This window comes from Haliotis rufescens, unplaced genomic scaffold (genome assembly GCF_023055435.1).
Source record: "Haliotis rufescens isolate VD_foot unplaced genomic scaffold, xgHalRufe1.0.p SCAF_7, whole genome shotgun sequence".
NCBI lineage: Eukaryota > Metazoa > Mollusca > Gastropoda > Lepetellida > Haliotidae > Haliotis > Haliotis rufescens.
The window spans coordinates 59,736,405-59,753,153 of NW_025964361.1; the positions used below are offsets into that span (position 1 = coordinate 59,736,405).

A 16,749-nucleotide genomic window follows, 5' to 3' on the forward strand; every position below is an offset into this window, starting at 1 on the left:
ATCATTCAACAGATCCATGATAAACTTGGCCATGCAGGTCGTAATCATGTGTTGTCTGCCTAAGAGAAACATACGGGATTCCAAACGGAAACTCTGCTGTAAGGTCAGTACTCAACAAATGTGTTGTATGCAGGAGATATAAAATGCCTACAAGTGTACAACTAATGTCAGAACTTCCATCCAACCATGTCAACCCAGCGCCTCCTTTCAAATTTACAGGTATTGACTTCTTTGGGCCACATGTTGTGAAAGAAGGGCGTAAGTATGTCAAACGTTATGGTGCACTTTTAACATGCCTTCTCAGTAGAGCCGTTCATATCGAAACCGCAAATTCTTTGAACACAGATTCCTTCATTAATGCTCTTCGGCGCTTCATTGCCTCGTTGAGGTCCAGTTAAAGAAATCCACTGTAACAACGGAACAAACTTCAAAAGCGGTGCCAGGGAACTTCGTCATGCAATAGATGACTTGGATCAGTCAAAGTTACATTCTCATCTGCTTCAGCAAGACATTAGATGGAACTTCAATCCACCCTAGGCAAGTCATATGGGAAAGTGTGGGAAAGGCTAATCACATCTGTCCGCACTGTCCTGAATCCTTTACTTCATGAGTTTTGTCAGCAACAGGATGATGAAATACACAGAACTTTCCTATGTGAGGTAGAAGCAATTTTGAATTCAAGACCTCTTACTCCAGTTTCTAGTGACCCTGATGATCTTGATCCACTCATGCCAAATCACCTTCTCATGATGAAATCAAAAGTCTTTATTCCCCCACCTGGCGAATTTCAGCTAAACGATGTTTATGCACGTCAACGCTGAAGACGCATTCAATATCTGGCAAATGTCTTCTGGTCACGTTGGAAAAGAGAGTATCTTGTAACACTACAACAACGTCAAAAATGGAACACTCCAAACCGCAATTTCCAATTGAACGATATCGTGCTCATAAAAGATGATACACTTCCCCGAAGCACTTGGTCTATGGGTCATGTGACCGAACTGAGGCTGATAAAAGCGGATATGTCAGGAGTGTCATATTGAAAACAATGACTCTGAACTGCGAAGACCTATTCAAAAACTCGTTTTACTCGTTTCTCTCAAACAATTGATTAAAATGTATATTTGACGTCGTGTTAATGACATTGTCATCTTGCATTTTTGTAGGTCTGTATTTTGCTGTTAAACACACCGTGAGTATGTTTAAGAGGCCGAGTGTGTAGATGCAAGATTTCCTAATGTTTCAAAGTATGAACTGTTAGTGAAATGACATGAAATCAAGTTAAAATTGTTACAACTGATTTAACTTATTATCCATGGTGGTCCAATGATTAAGACACTTTATTATTACACTTATGTTCTAAAGTTCAATTTCCACGTAATATATTTATCAATTCTAAGATACGTGTATGCAATGTTTACATATTCTCAGTAACTTTCCACTACCTCATGACCTTAACCTTCATGTGCAATGTCAAAGCTCACAGGTCATGTCACGACCTCTTCAAAGCTCATGCATTTCGAAGCACATGCTCATCAGTGTGTATTGGACCTCCATGCTGCCAGGTTCTCACCTTACTGCCTGCTATATTTGAACTATGTAAAGACACATGTGAGTACCTTTCCCTTTCATTGTTAGGTTTTATGTTTATTTCTGAACACCCTGAAATTGTATATATGCCAAAATATTAATTTAGTGCAAAATTGTTTAGATATTTCACACAACTGTTACATTATGGTTGCAAATGTGTGCTTGGTAATTTTGCATAATTTCAATGTAGTCAATGTATTTATTGCTTCATTTGGATGTAATTTCGAATGTGTTAAATACTAGGAAATTGGTAAATGTTTCTGAATTTACAGAAAGCTATTGTTTATTGTAGTTTTCTGAACCTCATCAACTTGTCGACGTTTCAACTTGTCACCAACCCGTCACCAACTTGTCACCAACTTGTCACCAACTTGTCATCAATTGTCACCAATTGTTATTAAAGCCATGGCTCTAACTATAAACTGTACTACGTTAAACGTCACGAAATATACCCTGTTGATGTGTGTTAGTTTTGTTGTCTTGCATCCACATTGATCATAACTCCCATACCTTAACATGGACTGGCGTCCATTGCATCGCTGAGGTTGTTTTGAACAACGACACCCAGGACATTAATTAAGATAGTTTTTTCGAACACGTATGTCTGACAACATGGTGTCACTCGTGGGGCAGTCAGAAATATGATGGAAAAAGAAATGCCATCTAGAAGATGAGGCTCTTGACTAACCAAAACACAGATATATGATAGCAAGTGATGCACAGAAATGTTTCTATCACAAATCCATCATCATCGAACCTTGTATAAACATCAATGATCTGCATGAATAAAACCTACCTACTCCACTTTTTTGTACATCACTTGCTTGATAACAGTGTTCGTATCTACACCGAAACGAAACGATATAGCTGTATATTCATAAAAAATATCTCCCTTGTCCACATATAGCACTGTAGCATCTTAATGAAAAGTGGTTTTATATAGGAGATTAAAAGACTTATTTACACAATTCAGGATGTATTCCATGGCATTGATTGCTAAATTGACATCTTCTTGGAAACTATAAGGAATTTATGAATCTAATCCATCGCCTGTAGTTCTTTAAGGTAATTTGTCATATCAGCATCACAAGATTTGTACCATGCTAGCTAGCCTTTAAGCTTGCTCAATCTTATTAAACTCCTTGTTGATGTTTCGAACTACACACAATAGTCATGTGCACGTGGTCCGATGCTGTGCGAGACTATACTTTAAAGTAGACTATGTTGGTAAACATCTGACTTGACGCTAGAAACTTGTCCACAAAACGTGTATCCGAGTGTGCCACGATGGTGTAATTACTTAGAATACCAGATATGTTTCTTCCATTGATAGTATGCATGTGAAACATTTTGCAAAGCTCAATCAGTGAGCATCCATAACAGTTCATTAATATTATCACATGTAGATCGATCAAGATGAAACAAATCAGGCGTATTTTGTTCAGGTAAAGGGAGATAATTGGAACTATCATCTAGAATGAAGTCATCTAAAGTTCTGATACGAGCTTTTACGTCACCTATCAAAATACAATTTACCAATCACCAAAGTCATGGTAAAAATGTAATGGCTTCTGCCCAAGCACATCTATACCGTTTTCATATGAGTTTGTGTATATGGGGGATCTTTCTGGATGTATGTAGACAAGCCCCATAACAGTTAAATGCTCTCTAAATTTTTTAACTTACCCACGACGACCCCCCCCCCCCCCCCCCCCCCCGTACATATGCTCGTCATTGCATCCCTTTGATACGAACTTTGAGTAGAGTCTATAGCTTCTTTAGATGTGTCCAAGTAACCATGACCACTTTCCTATCCAGAACCAGCTTTCAGTGTTCGTGTCAACACAGCCAGTAGAAGGTGTAGTTTGAGCCCTCAGTGTAGCATATTGCCGGTTTCATGTTTGCTTCCTGACAGATACAACAGGGCCACACTTGGAAGATATACACTTCATTTTTATACTCTTCCCAAAAAGAAGAAAAATATTATGCGTGGAGTATGTGTGGAACGGAAGAGGAATTGTAAGAAGTATAACTTTGAGTCAAACAAACTGTGATGATCGGTTTAACTGAAGGTTACCAAGGATATTAATCTCTAAATGACATTGTCATGGTCTGTTTTGAGTCATTTAGTGATTAATATGCAGTTTGTGTATGTTATGTTAGCTGATTTATTACCTGTGTTGAAGTGTTCATGATCATTGTCCTGTAAGCATCAAACCGGTGCTCATCTGTGTCGTGTTAATCTGATAATCCATGTACAAACTAGGGAAGCATTCGTCAAACATATATTATATTTGTTTGTTTCTTGATGCATGTTTTACAAAGAAAAGTGACTCATTGCTTCCATGTCCAAATTAAAACGGAACCTATTGAGCTAACTGCAGCATGACTTGTTCAGAAAGAAAATGTGCAGGAGGTTCGTCTTGTGATCATGTGAGAGGAAAATGCCTTTCTGAATGCATATCTGAATGGAAGGGTGAAGACATAGTTTAGTCGCCTTGCACATAAAGACAGCTTTATATGGCTACATGCAAGTATACACTTACTTTTTTATGGGTCAAGTAATCTATATCAAGTTCGTAAACAATCGGCTCGTGATCGCGTATAATTTAAACATTAGTTATCGCTTAAAACTTACTTAAGCACTTGACTTGCATTGCATGTAATACAGTTGGTGAAAGGCATAACGCCATATATAATACTCAAAATGTGCTACGGATCACCACTTTTAAAGTTAATACCTCAAATTGTGTGCATCTGTTGAAATAGCCAAAGACAGTATTGCGTGAAGATATATTTAGTGAACAAAAGTCCGTTGCCAATTACCACACGATGCCAGCAGACATCATGTGACTAATAATCAGTCAGATCACAGGTCAAATGGGGACTATCTGATCAAAACTGAAACGACAACATAAAAAACGAATGAGTTGTCCAAAACAACAACCTCGGTAGCGGGTACATGATCCATGTGATGCGATCACAGCCTTGCACAACGGTCGTCTTATGCCCAGCAACTGTCTGGATGGTTACTGGCAGGTTGCCCTCCCCATCTGTAAGGGCCTTGACAAGTTCCTGTAGAGTTGTTGGGGGCAGTCGGGTAGCCTAGTGGTTAAAGCGTTCGCTCGTCACGCCGAAGACCCGGGTTCGATTCACGACATGGGTACAATGTGTGAAGCCCATTTCTGGTGTCCCCCTCCGTGATATTGTTGGAATATTGCTAAAAGCGGCATAAATCCATACTCACTCATTCACTCTAGTCTGCATCTGCAGCACGTTCCACATGTGTTCGATAGAGTTAAAGTCTGGTGACTTGGTTGGCCACAACCGATTTCTCTTGCACTAAGAAGGCATCAACGACCCATGCACGATGAGGTCGTACATTAACGTGTCCTGTGATGATGTCCTGTCCGAATGAACCAGCATAAGATCTCACGTACACATCCAGAATGTCATCTCTGTAGCACACACCTTTCATCGTGCCCCGATGAAGGAGTTTGAGATCGGTTCTTCCAGCTCTCCTAATCCAACCTCAAATCATATGCATGCATGAATTTGAATCTCAATGACCCGACATCACAGGCAGGCACGTTTGGATTTGGTTGAAGATCATATCCATTGGACAGACCAGGACTAGGCTCCTGTACTTTTCACTGATGAATAGAAATGCTGCCTAGACTTCACAGATCGCTAACAGAATGCTGTGAGATATATTTCAGGATTATTCCATCTCAGTCGAACATTCCACAATGGAGGGGGCTCAGGCAATCTGAGAAGTCTAGACAGTGCCTGTGATGTCGGGTCATTGGGATTCAAATTCATGCCCTCCATGATCAGAGACCAGCCTCATTGAGATAAAAACACACCGTCTGAGTAAAAACGTTACAGCAGATGGCAGGTCATTTCTAAGTGTGGTGGCAATTGTTGTGGTTATTGACACGGTTCTTGATTTAATGAATAAGGATTATTTCACTCGTCTACATGACGTTCCATACTCTTCATGATGAAGCCAAGGACGCAACACACTTCACACAGTTTTATGGATTTATGACTGAGACCCGTCGTCGTTGGTCCCGTAGAAACATTGTAAGGATTCATGACTACGTCACACATCATTGCAAACATACTGTTTAAGTTGTCAAGTTCAATGTGTATATAACTATTTTGTGTTCGTTTTCTTCTTCAGCAGTACATGTAATTCCATATGATGGTTTACGGTCATATGGTTTACTTATTTCTATAAAATCAACAAGTCGGTCTGTATTTTGCAATTCATTTTTTCTGAAAAGTAATATATCAAATAAAAAGTTAATATTGCACTGTTGAAATCGTTGCATTCATTGCAGTACTTTCTTACATTAATGCATCTATAATGGTGCTGAACAAAACAGCAAATCTGTGTCAGGCTGACTGCCTATCGGGGTGTGTTCAATAACATGTCCTCTTATTTTAAATGATATTCCAATAAAAGTGACAAAACCCTTTGAATATTCTTTCAGAGTTGACTGTACCATATCATGAGCATGTGTTTATGAATCACTGTCAAATAGTGACGATAACAGGTGTTCGCGAAAAGGGGAGCGTATCTTGCTCTATCTACGGAAACTATCATAAATACAGGCAAAGGAAAGACAATTATTTATCTGAAACAAAGTGGAACATATGGTATATATAAGTCAAAATAGGGAATTGTTTCGGACATCCACCATAAAACTTTATGAAATCTTTACTTAGGAGTTGAATGTTGTAACCTTTATCGAACAACCATGGAGCAAGTGTCGCATGACACTTTTTAAAACCTTCGTGGAAAGAACATGCTTGATTTACCTCAAAAGTTGTGAAAAAGTAGGCGCCAAAGGCTGGAGCTGATAGAATGTTGCTCGACATACAAGGAACGTTGACGATTGGGAACTTCAACTCAATCCAAACAAATTCAAATGTCATTATTTGCTTCAATGCTGCTAACCTGGGACATATAATCATATGACACATCACTACTGCATGTATCAATAGTTTGCATCTCATAATACACGACGGAAATATCATACTTGGGGAAAATTGGTACCATGTGGAAATTTTGTGAAGAATGACAGCGTGTGACTGCTGCGAGAAGGATTAGAAAATCAGTTTTTTAATTATGGAGGTGAAGTGACATGAAGTAGGATTTAATGTTCCGTTCAAGGTTATTTCATTTACATATCGACGTGCATGCACGTGTGTTTCTGGCTGTTTGTACTTGTCCGGACCTTAACACGACCCAGGGTCCAGAACTGATCAAAACAACTTGTTGAGAACCCGACTTGGACTATCTTTACCTGAACAAGTTTTTTTCTCTTTTTCTCTCTATCCACCTCGTTGTATGGACTGGCCATTGGTCAAAGCAATACGTGACCGGTCAGGCAAGCGACAAAAACAAAAGATGTTTACTACAACTTACCTGCTACAAGTTGCATCAAACAGGCTGACAACACCACGCTGACAGTCGGTCGCCACACACCAATGTTGGACAACCAGGAAGTTGTTGACTGCAAAACCGGGCCACCTATTGCAACACGGGTACTTTTGTATTATAGTAGTATGGAGTCATTGGCGGCTGTCGACTAAATAGAGAGTTTGCAGCAGAGTTTACTTAATTTCTATGACAGTCATACTTCCTTAATAGTGTTGATAGGTGAAAAGCATACATACGTAACATTATTCAATGTGACTGTATAGTGTGTATTTGAGCGAGTGGAATAACTGAAGTGTGAATTCGGGTGGTTTCATCAACTTAATAGGACATGTTCACGTTCACTTCCTTCTGGTGTTAGGTAAAAGTAATAATGTCATGATTATACATTATAAAGACTGGGCTATTTGAGTTCGTGATCAGATTGAGGTACGAGGATGTTTAAAACTCGCAATGAAAGGGTGTATATTACAACATAATGTGATTAAGTCTCACTGGATATAAAAGATCAACAAAAGAGAACAAATCTACTTCCCCGTGACATTCCAAGGTGTACCTCTACTGATGGTTGTAAGTTACAACTTACTCACTGTGGATATCCCCCAGGTATGCCATAAACCCATTATCGTGGGTTCTATTCCGAGTTTGTTTACTATATGATATTTGTCAGTATCACAACATCCCAAGCTGACGACCCATGATATTGTAAGTGAGGAATGTTCAAAGCGCTAGTGAGTTTAATCTCCCCACACTTATCATTGTGCTTATATTTCATGATAATTAACCATCAATTTTCGGTATAAGCGAAAGGCTACTACCCTTAAGTACCAGTTCCATATTTGCCACAACAGTCACATGGTATGCTTCCCACTGCAAACTTTGGCGGTCAATTACATCTGAGCATGCTCAGCTTTAGCTTGTCACCGTGTGCTAATTTCCTCAGGGCATGTTCGCCGATGACTGCCCTCGATAGATAGTTTTACAAATACATCAGCTGCCAACTGAGAAACAGAATACATGTACCATGATTTAGTCGCTTTTTCTATTTTATAGCCATATTCATTTGTGAATAATCATCCTTTTTGTATATATAACTCATTTGAAACTCAGTAAGTGTTTGAGTTGTAGATCAGTTCGAACCTCTCACGCTTGCTCATGATATGTTTTCCCTGGCCAGTCAGAGTGAGCGGAATAACATCGTCTCAGTCGGAGGGTCTCACATAAGCAAACTCAGTCATAATTTACATATAACATAGTCAGTGAATGTGTCTCTTTCTTCCCTATTCAAATGTGCAGATATTACACTAAATAGCACTGTTGCTAACATGAATATTTTGTATTTATAACTGAAAGAGAAACAAGTAAAGAACTTCATGGGTAGGATGATTGTTCATGATTACATTTGGAGGAATGGAGCCCAATAGCTTTCCGGACCACAGAGTGCATGTACTATGATACGCATGATACGCGTTTTCAATCACATAAAAACCTACAGGACATATACCCTTAAAAGAACAACGGAATACAGATATTTTGGGCCATAAAAGCAAAATTAGCAGAACAAGAGGTGCAAAATGAAGAGGTTGAATGTGTAATAGTGTCAGTGATCAAAACAAGGACATGCAAACCATTAGTCGAGAAACACGTTTTGGAAATTCGGAGATTCGGAGATTCGGAGATTCGGAACAACGCAGCCGATGCATTAACAAAAGGGCCATTGAGCTGCACGTACTGCACGTGCAGCAGCACTATGAACTATATTAAAGTGTAGGGTTTTTGATTGCCTGTCATCTCTGTCAATCGAACAGGGACAGCATGCCAAGATAAACAAAAGTGCAAAGAAACAACGTCATTGGCCGCTTGTAGGCAGGGGAATCCCGATCAGCTGTAGCTAGGGTTTTCAATGTAGTGCCCAGCACCATCACAAGGCTAAGGGATAGGTTTCAACAGCATGGGTCAACACGTGGTCGGCCAAGGTCGAGACGAACAAGGGTAACCACCCCGCCTAAGATCGGTACTTCCGATTGCGCCACCTACGTGAAAGGACGACCACAGCCACCTCAACTGCATCCCAAATACCCGGACTGTGCAGAATCTCCGACAGGACCGAACGAAACCGTTTAAGAGCAGCAGGTCTACGAGCAAGACGTCCTGTTCAACGCCTCATGTTGGTATCGTCAACACAGGGTATGGCCTCAACTGCGATGGAGAGATGTCTGGTTCAGCGACGAATCAAGCTTTCTTTTCCGACGAGGGGGTGGAAGAGCACGGGTCTACAGACAGCAGGGAGAACGTTACCCCGGAAACTGCGTACAGAAAGTGGACAGGTTTGGTGGGGGTAGAGTTATGATCTCTCAACATGTTTGGTCCACATCCATGCCATGTTACGGCTCAACGATATATCAACGAAATTCTCCTCCCACACGTCCTCCCACTTGCAGCCAACGGCAACGGTGTATTCCAGCAGGACAACGCTCGACCGCATACATCACGGATCACAAGAGCCTGTCTACACAACAACAACGTTGATGTTCTCCCCTGGTCCTCCAGATCCCTGGATTTGAACGCGATAGAGCACATGGGGGATTAGCTATACGGCTACGCCGACGTCAATCACAACCTCTGACGTTGCAGCAGTTTGCTTTTTCGTTGCAGGCCGAGTGGGCTGCCATTCCCCAGGATATGATTCGCATACTCGTCTCTTCCATGTGCAGGAGATGTAAGGCCACTATCGATTCCACCATGGACATACGCGTTATTGGTGGTTGCTGACCTTCACCTTGGACTTTTCCTATGTACCAATAACTGAGTGAGTGAGTGAGTATGGTTTTACACCGCTTTGAGCAATATTCCAGCAATATCACGGCGGGGGACACCAGAAATGGGCTTCACACATTGTATCCATGTCGGGAATCGAACCCGGATCTTCGGCGTGACGAGCGAACGCTTTAACCACCAGGCTACCCGACCGCCCCACCGATAACTGAGATGACTACAATCACCACATTATTTTGGCTCAATACCTTGTACGGTTCCTCGTATAAATGTATTTTCCTACCTCACACAAATCTTGCTTTGCGTTTCTTTTTTTAACACACCTGTCTCACTGGTTATATCAGTGTTGATACAATAATGCATAAGACCTGCGTCCGTGGTCTTGTAGTGCGTCAGCCTGGGAGAGGGAGGTTGGTGGTTCGATCACCTGGCCGCGTCATACCTAAATACGTGATAAAGATGGTACTTGTTGTTACCCTGTCTAGCGCTCGGCATTACAGTCCCAAAACAAGGGCAGGTCGTCTCGTAGTCAGAAGAAGGTGTTATTGTGTAATGTTTAGAAAGTATGTTTGTATGAGTTATATGCTGTCGCTTTGTTTTGAAGTTATCATAGGAATCAGAGACACGCATGTGTTGGAATGGTTTTAGAATTCAGACAGTCACAATAGGTGTAGCATTCATAACGACCTCGCCGAGTGTTACTATCATAGAATTATTTGTTACTGCATCAGATATGAACTTTATCAGCAGTTACCATGTACACAGTCAGTCATTGAGACACCCTCGATTGAGGGCGACCGGGAAGTAGTTTACAGATCAGTGTTCGAATACACAAACTATTCACATGGGCCTGGGGTCTCTGTTATTATAACAAAAACACTCGCTCACATGTACGTTTACAATAGAGGGTGTATACTAAGTCTAACTAATACTAACTCTTTGGTATTGTAATAATGTAGCCTCTCGCAATCATAAAGGTTCACAGGATCATCAATAAAATATTTTTTGTTGAAGCATCATGACAAAATTCACCACCACATTCGATTAACAAACGTAAACTTTCTATTGCAAATAAGAGAGGATCCATCAGATATTCATCAGAAACGTCGTGTTCACTATGTCAGCAGATGGACTCCCGTATCGTGAATGTGTGGTGCTCGTAATTGATGCTGCCCAAAGGAAGTTATAGAAAGAGTTTATAACAAATACAATATCTGTTGCCTTGCAAGAAATCACATGACCCGACACTATGAGTGGATCGTGTCTCGGGCTCAACTTTCCGACACTGAATCGAGTTTAATATAATGAAGCTAGATAAGTCCTTTGGATGCAAATGTTTCTGTTGATGTTGTCTGTGGTAAGGTCATTAGTAATATGTTTCAAGGAGCTTCATCTTATCTTTTCTTATTATTGATTTCGGCCTCTTGTCGAATCATGAGCTACAAATGTTATTCATAAGCTACCCTTATACAAGCAACGTCTTTTTGTAACATTGACTTTTGATACTGCGCCAACGTTTAGTAAGTAATTAATAAATTGCTACACTTTCACAACGTTTCCTCGTTAGAAACGTTGTGAAATACACTCACTGTAATAAAAACGGCATCTAACAGGGACTCGTTTAGTAATCTACATATATTGCATGTTGCATAAAGAGCCTATAAGATTATCATTCTTGGAATTTATAGACATGACAACTGATACAGGAAGAGCGATAACCAACAATGTTTAGTTGCATGTTATATGCATACTGTAGTGTTCGCTTTTATACTTGGATACCATTAATAGTCTTCTAAAACAATAAACTTATACATGAGTTCACATATGTTCTGAGACAGCTCATATTGCAATGTTCCATTGCTGTATTTACTTACATTACTGTATGTCTAGTGATACCAACCGAACAGCAACTCTGTGTGACGTAGGGATGTGTACCATTGACATTCATTGACAAATGAATTTGTGCTTTTCAAGGTGCCTTTATCGAAGAAATGTATCGTTTCATCCCGTTGCGCTCCAGCACGCAAATTATTTGAAACGTAAAGCTAACTGGGCCAAGCCTACTCATTGGTGATGGCATTTATCGTGACTGAAACTAACCCTGGGTGGCAACAGTGAAACAAGAAAGTAAATGAGAACGTATCATGTCCTAGGTGAAATAACGACTAAAACAACTTAAAAAGCAACATATAATGATTGAAAACCTACCTGCCACGAGCTGTATCCAACAGGCAGACAACACTGAGCAGTCAGTATCCACACACCCACCATGTGTGACAACCAGGAAGTTGATTCCGCTTGGCTGTGAAGATGGGGCCACCTATTACTACACGGGTAAACAGAATGCTGCTCACCGTCAAAATAAACATTGTAGTCTATAAGCGGGTGTCTGCTTTCATACAATGTAAATATCTAAAATGAATGTATTTTTGTAGCTTCAAGGGCACGTTTATACATAACGTCGACATAGTGCACAAGTGTATGACCAAGACACAATGACATGTTCACATGTTATTTAAGTTCAGTTAACGGCTATGGTACACGTACTACGACCTGCGTTATCAAAATGTGCAACCATTAGATATATAACCTGTTTGGACGCTTACTTTACTTACAACAAAAGTTCAGCGAATATTCGCTGATGAACTTAATGTAGGTACATGATTATTTGTGTGAGCATAGAGGTAAACAAGTCTCAGGGCCTGCAGTCGGAGATGTTTATGCAAAGGTTATATAATGTCAATGCTCAGAGCCACGAGTAATAATTTATTGTCTATGTTTTTATTTGTGTGAACACACTCCATCTGTCCTATGTACTTATATGTATTAGTGATATAAATCAGTCACACGTATTATCCCTGTGTGTTCTATAAGTCATGGAAAATGCATACACACGCCCTCCATGGCATACTCGGTATATGAATCAGACACACACAATCCCCTGAGTGTTAGATCAGGGATTAGTGTTAGATTCATAAAATGAGATATTCCCTCTGTGTTGCATTGGTCATAGGAATCAGACGAACACACTCTCACCACTCTTCATCCATCTAAGCACACGCCATTTGTGTTATGTTAGTTAGTAGTGAGACAGAACAACGAGTTTTTTTATAACTAGATATGGAAGGGCAACAGGGGATGTTTGGTAAACCAAAACTAACTGGCATTGGAAATTTAAATACGAAGTATACATTATATCTCCACTGAGGCAATGTCGATACTGTCTTGCATATGTGAATATACAGTTCTGCCGGTTGTCATAGTTATGGTCCGTAGTATGGTCTATTATTATCTAGAAGCTCAAGAACCAAGTGTCATCTGAATAAACAACAATGACAAGCATGAAGCTTAAATTTACGTGAATCAATGTTGATTGCATATTGTTCGTGTTGCTCGGTAAGGTGCCCCATGTGTCATATTCTGTGGCCACAACATCCTGTTTGATAAACAAACTTTAATCAATGAGTTGACGCATAAGTGCAAGGCCGTGAAGAACATGGCCACTTTACGTGTACACATCTTTTAACTTGGAAGATTATATTAGTGGAGCCAGACTACTTAGTGATTTGCAGGATAAGCATTTGGACATCAACATGGCAGAGCCAGTCAACTAAGATATAAGAGTGAGTGAGTGAGTGAGTTAAAAATTTTCATTGCATCAGCAATATTGCAGCCATATAGCGATCAGAACAAGTTTATAACTTATTAAATACCTGTTGACAAAGGAAAGTAAAACAGTGAGGTAAGTCTCACGGTTTAGGTATGAATTAAACTAGAACAAATGATTTTTCATTGGTTTATTAAGTATAAAAGCTAGCCACCCCACTGGGGACAAAGATATAAGAGGAAGGGTGAACCCTGAAAACATGTTTACACATAAAAAAACCCTGCTATAATAACAGGACAACAGACCATTGTCTACTGGACAATGGAGCATGTGATTAACCACATTCAGACACGCCCCTTATAATAGCTTCCTCTAGTGAAGTGTTACCAACACATCAACATACTGTACTGTGTTGATAAGAAGTAGGTGCATGAGTATTTAGAAGCAAGGGATTTAAACTTTTCCATGACAGTTCCTTCTCCTAGCTGCAGAAACCAAGATTCATATTTGGAATTTTACGAGGATGATACTGTTAAAGCTGTAATAATCCCAAATTTGCTAACAATTTGCTCCCTCTCTCTCTTTTATTATGTTGTTCATCAAAATATATCGATGAATGACACAGCAGATGATATTATGTTGATCGATTTTGATTTTCACATAAACTATGCGGCAAGACTGATAGCAATACAACTCTTGGCTATAATTTGAATGAGACACAATAGGAACGGTAACAACCACTTCATATGAAAAAGCTTTTATCCTCCTGTGAAACATTAAATCACAATATCCTTCTGAATTATCAGCCAAAGTACTAATAGTAATACAATAATACCACATTGTTATAAGTTCATGTTATTATCTGATTAGGGGGCGGTCGGGTAGCCTAGTGGTTATAGCGTTCGCTCGTCACGCCGAAGACCCGGGTTCGATTCCCGACATGGGTACAATGTGTGAAGCCCATTTCTGGTGTCCCCCGCCGTGATATTGCTGGAATATTGCTAAAAGCGGCGTAAAACCGTACTCACTCACTCACTTACTCCTTTGAGTAGAAGGTTAGCTGTTCGATCTCACGGCAGCGTCATGTCAAAAGACGTTGTAAGATGATATTTGTTGTTACCCTGCCTGGCGCTCGGCATTAAGGGGCTAATACAAGCCCCAACTGGGCGATTATTAAACAAATCAGTTTGAATTTCTTTTCCTATATGGGTTGTAAAGATAAAACTTCATTCAAGGGAAATAACTATACTTACATATCGGATAGCATGAATAGTGATGTGGATTATATATGTTTATCATAATAATGAAGCAGAACATGATGAATACCCAGCCATGTAGGGACATGTCATAAACAACGATGTCGACCATGGCGGCCTCTTAACTGACGGGAATGTTGTTGCCGGTAAAGATAACAAAACTCTCATAAACAAATCACTGGGTTTTGGGGACAGGGAATACTGATTCACCAGACAAAGGATATAACTTGGATTTGAACAAGTGGTTGATTTCTGTTTCATCTTTACATCTTGAAGTTCAGAAGTATTTGGTCGTTGATGTGGCTGGAGGTGAATATTCGTACATCATCGTAGTTGCTATGCCATTTACTTTAACATCGCAGATACAGTTCACATAAATAATAATGGCCGCTTATATTTCATACCTATTCTAGGTCAGTGGCACAATAAATACAAACGTTTCGGTAATTCATTCATATATTCCTGCTTCAAGAGCAATGGGTTGCCAAGTGGCCTGTGGCGTCAGAATCGGATGAACGTGATCCTCGTCTCACCAGGATCCGTTGATCGTGAATTTGAATTACCGATTCATCCTGATCCGTGTTTTGTCAGCATTTCACCCGTAAAGTGAAGAAGTTGCTTTTCTTACTTATCGTAAGTGATATTTTATGTGCTTTGTCGAAATGTCCAATGCCTTATGAAAACGTTTAATACAGCAAGTGAGTCAGTTCATTGAAGACGCCCCAGTAGCTATATCGGATGAAATTAGATCTTCAGTAACTTACAACTCACGCTCATTCAGTTATGGAAGACTGAAAGAAAATGAAACCTAAAAATAATATGAAGGACACGGAAGTTTTTGAGTTAAACGTATTTTTAATATATGAAATTATAATTGCGTGATCATATAAAAACTCACATTTTATTTGAGGCTGACAACTGGAGATCATAACTCAGAAGACTTATGATTCTGAGTTACACAGAATAATGTATGGTTGATATATGTTTTCGCTGACACACCAACCCAGCCTTAGTGTTAATTTGTAGACCATTTCAAAATAAATCTGTGACATGTTGTGACATTTCTTGTCCAATCAAAATATATTTGCTACCTAAATTGCAGCTTAATTTTTAACTTTTGAAAAAGCTTTCTTCTGCCAAGTTACCTTGATAGTAAAACCAAAAGTAAATGCATACTCAGTATCTGTTTTCACAAGAATCGAATCAATACATTTGAAAGAACCTGTCCATATTTCTGTAATTTCGTTAAATCAAATCAATCGCTATGCAATAAATATCAAATTCGAAAAAAACGTGCAAACTCTTTTCTTTACAAAGATATGAAATTGTTTATTTATACTTTGCGACTTTCATAATATATATATATATATATATATATATATATATATATATATATATATATATAGAGAGAGAGAGAGAGAGAGAGAGAGAGAGAGAGAGAGAGAGAGAGAGAGAGAGAGAGAGAAATAACGTCCATGTGCATCTAGAAATCGCATTCACTTAGCCAGCAATATATAACATACAAATCGGAAAGAGAAAATAAAAAAGATGTGCATATGGATTTCATAAACAAATAATTTGCTACGAGTGCAACCAGAAAAAACGGGTTGTGCCGAGCAACAAGAGGTCATTAATAATACAACGCAAAATAGCAAGTTCATAGAAATATGGTGAATGTAACAACATTAAAACTATGAAAATTATTTTCCCTAATAAAATTGAATTCAAGGATTCAAGCTTCCAGTGTGTTTCATATTTTGACGGTATGATGTCCTCAAATTTGCAGGCTTACAGAATATGGGTAATCTGTGATATTATGTCATTGTTTGTCTAAAATATTGAACGTTTCCTTTAGGCCACTGTTTCATACAGTCGCTTCCATGGAAGGTACGGTTCTTGTTGTCACATGTTGGCGTAAACTCCGCGTGTCTCCAGTCGCCGCTGAGTAAACTCCAGACATAGTCTCACGTCAGCCTGGAATATTAGGTTACATGATATTATGACACAGGCTGTGTTCAGACGCTGTTAGTGGAGAACATGGTAAATAGAGGGTGCCAATATATTCTAAATAA

At 39.4% G+C, this 16,749-nt stretch overlaps 3 protein-coding genes across 4 annotated transcripts in view; all 3 read right to left on the reverse strand.

Moving 5' to 3' along the window:
• LOC124147532 overlaps positions 1-12,140 on the reverse strand; it is a 159,542-nt gene extending 147,402 nt beyond the window's left edge. Inside the window, exons 1-2 of the mRNA XM_048387368.1 lie at positions 12,023-12,140; positions 7,028-7,132 (exon numbers count right to left, since the gene is read on the reverse strand). Of these exons, the coding sequence (XP_048243325.1) occupies positions 7,028-7,043 (16 nt within the window). The 5' untranslated portion in view covers positions 7,044-7,132; positions 12,023-12,140. The remainder of the gene's footprint in view (positions 1-7,027; positions 7,133-12,022) is intronic.
• LOC125376054 (multiple epidermal growth factor-like domains protein 10) overlaps positions 1-16,749 on the reverse strand; it is a 184,177-nt gene that overhangs the window by 56,208 nt on the left and 111,220 nt on the right. The window lies entirely within an intron of this gene.
• The window catches only part of LOC124147527, a 42,841-nt gene continuing 42,168 nt past the window's right edge, over positions 16,077-16,749 (reverse strand). For both annotated transcript variants that reach the window (XM_048387364.1, XM_048387363.1), the window contains one exon: positions 16,077-16,651. In XM_048387364.1, the coding sequence (XP_048243321.1) occupies positions 16,580-16,651 (72 nt within the window). In that variant the 3' untranslated portion in view covers positions 16,077-16,579. The remainder of the gene's footprint in view (positions 16,652-16,749) is intronic.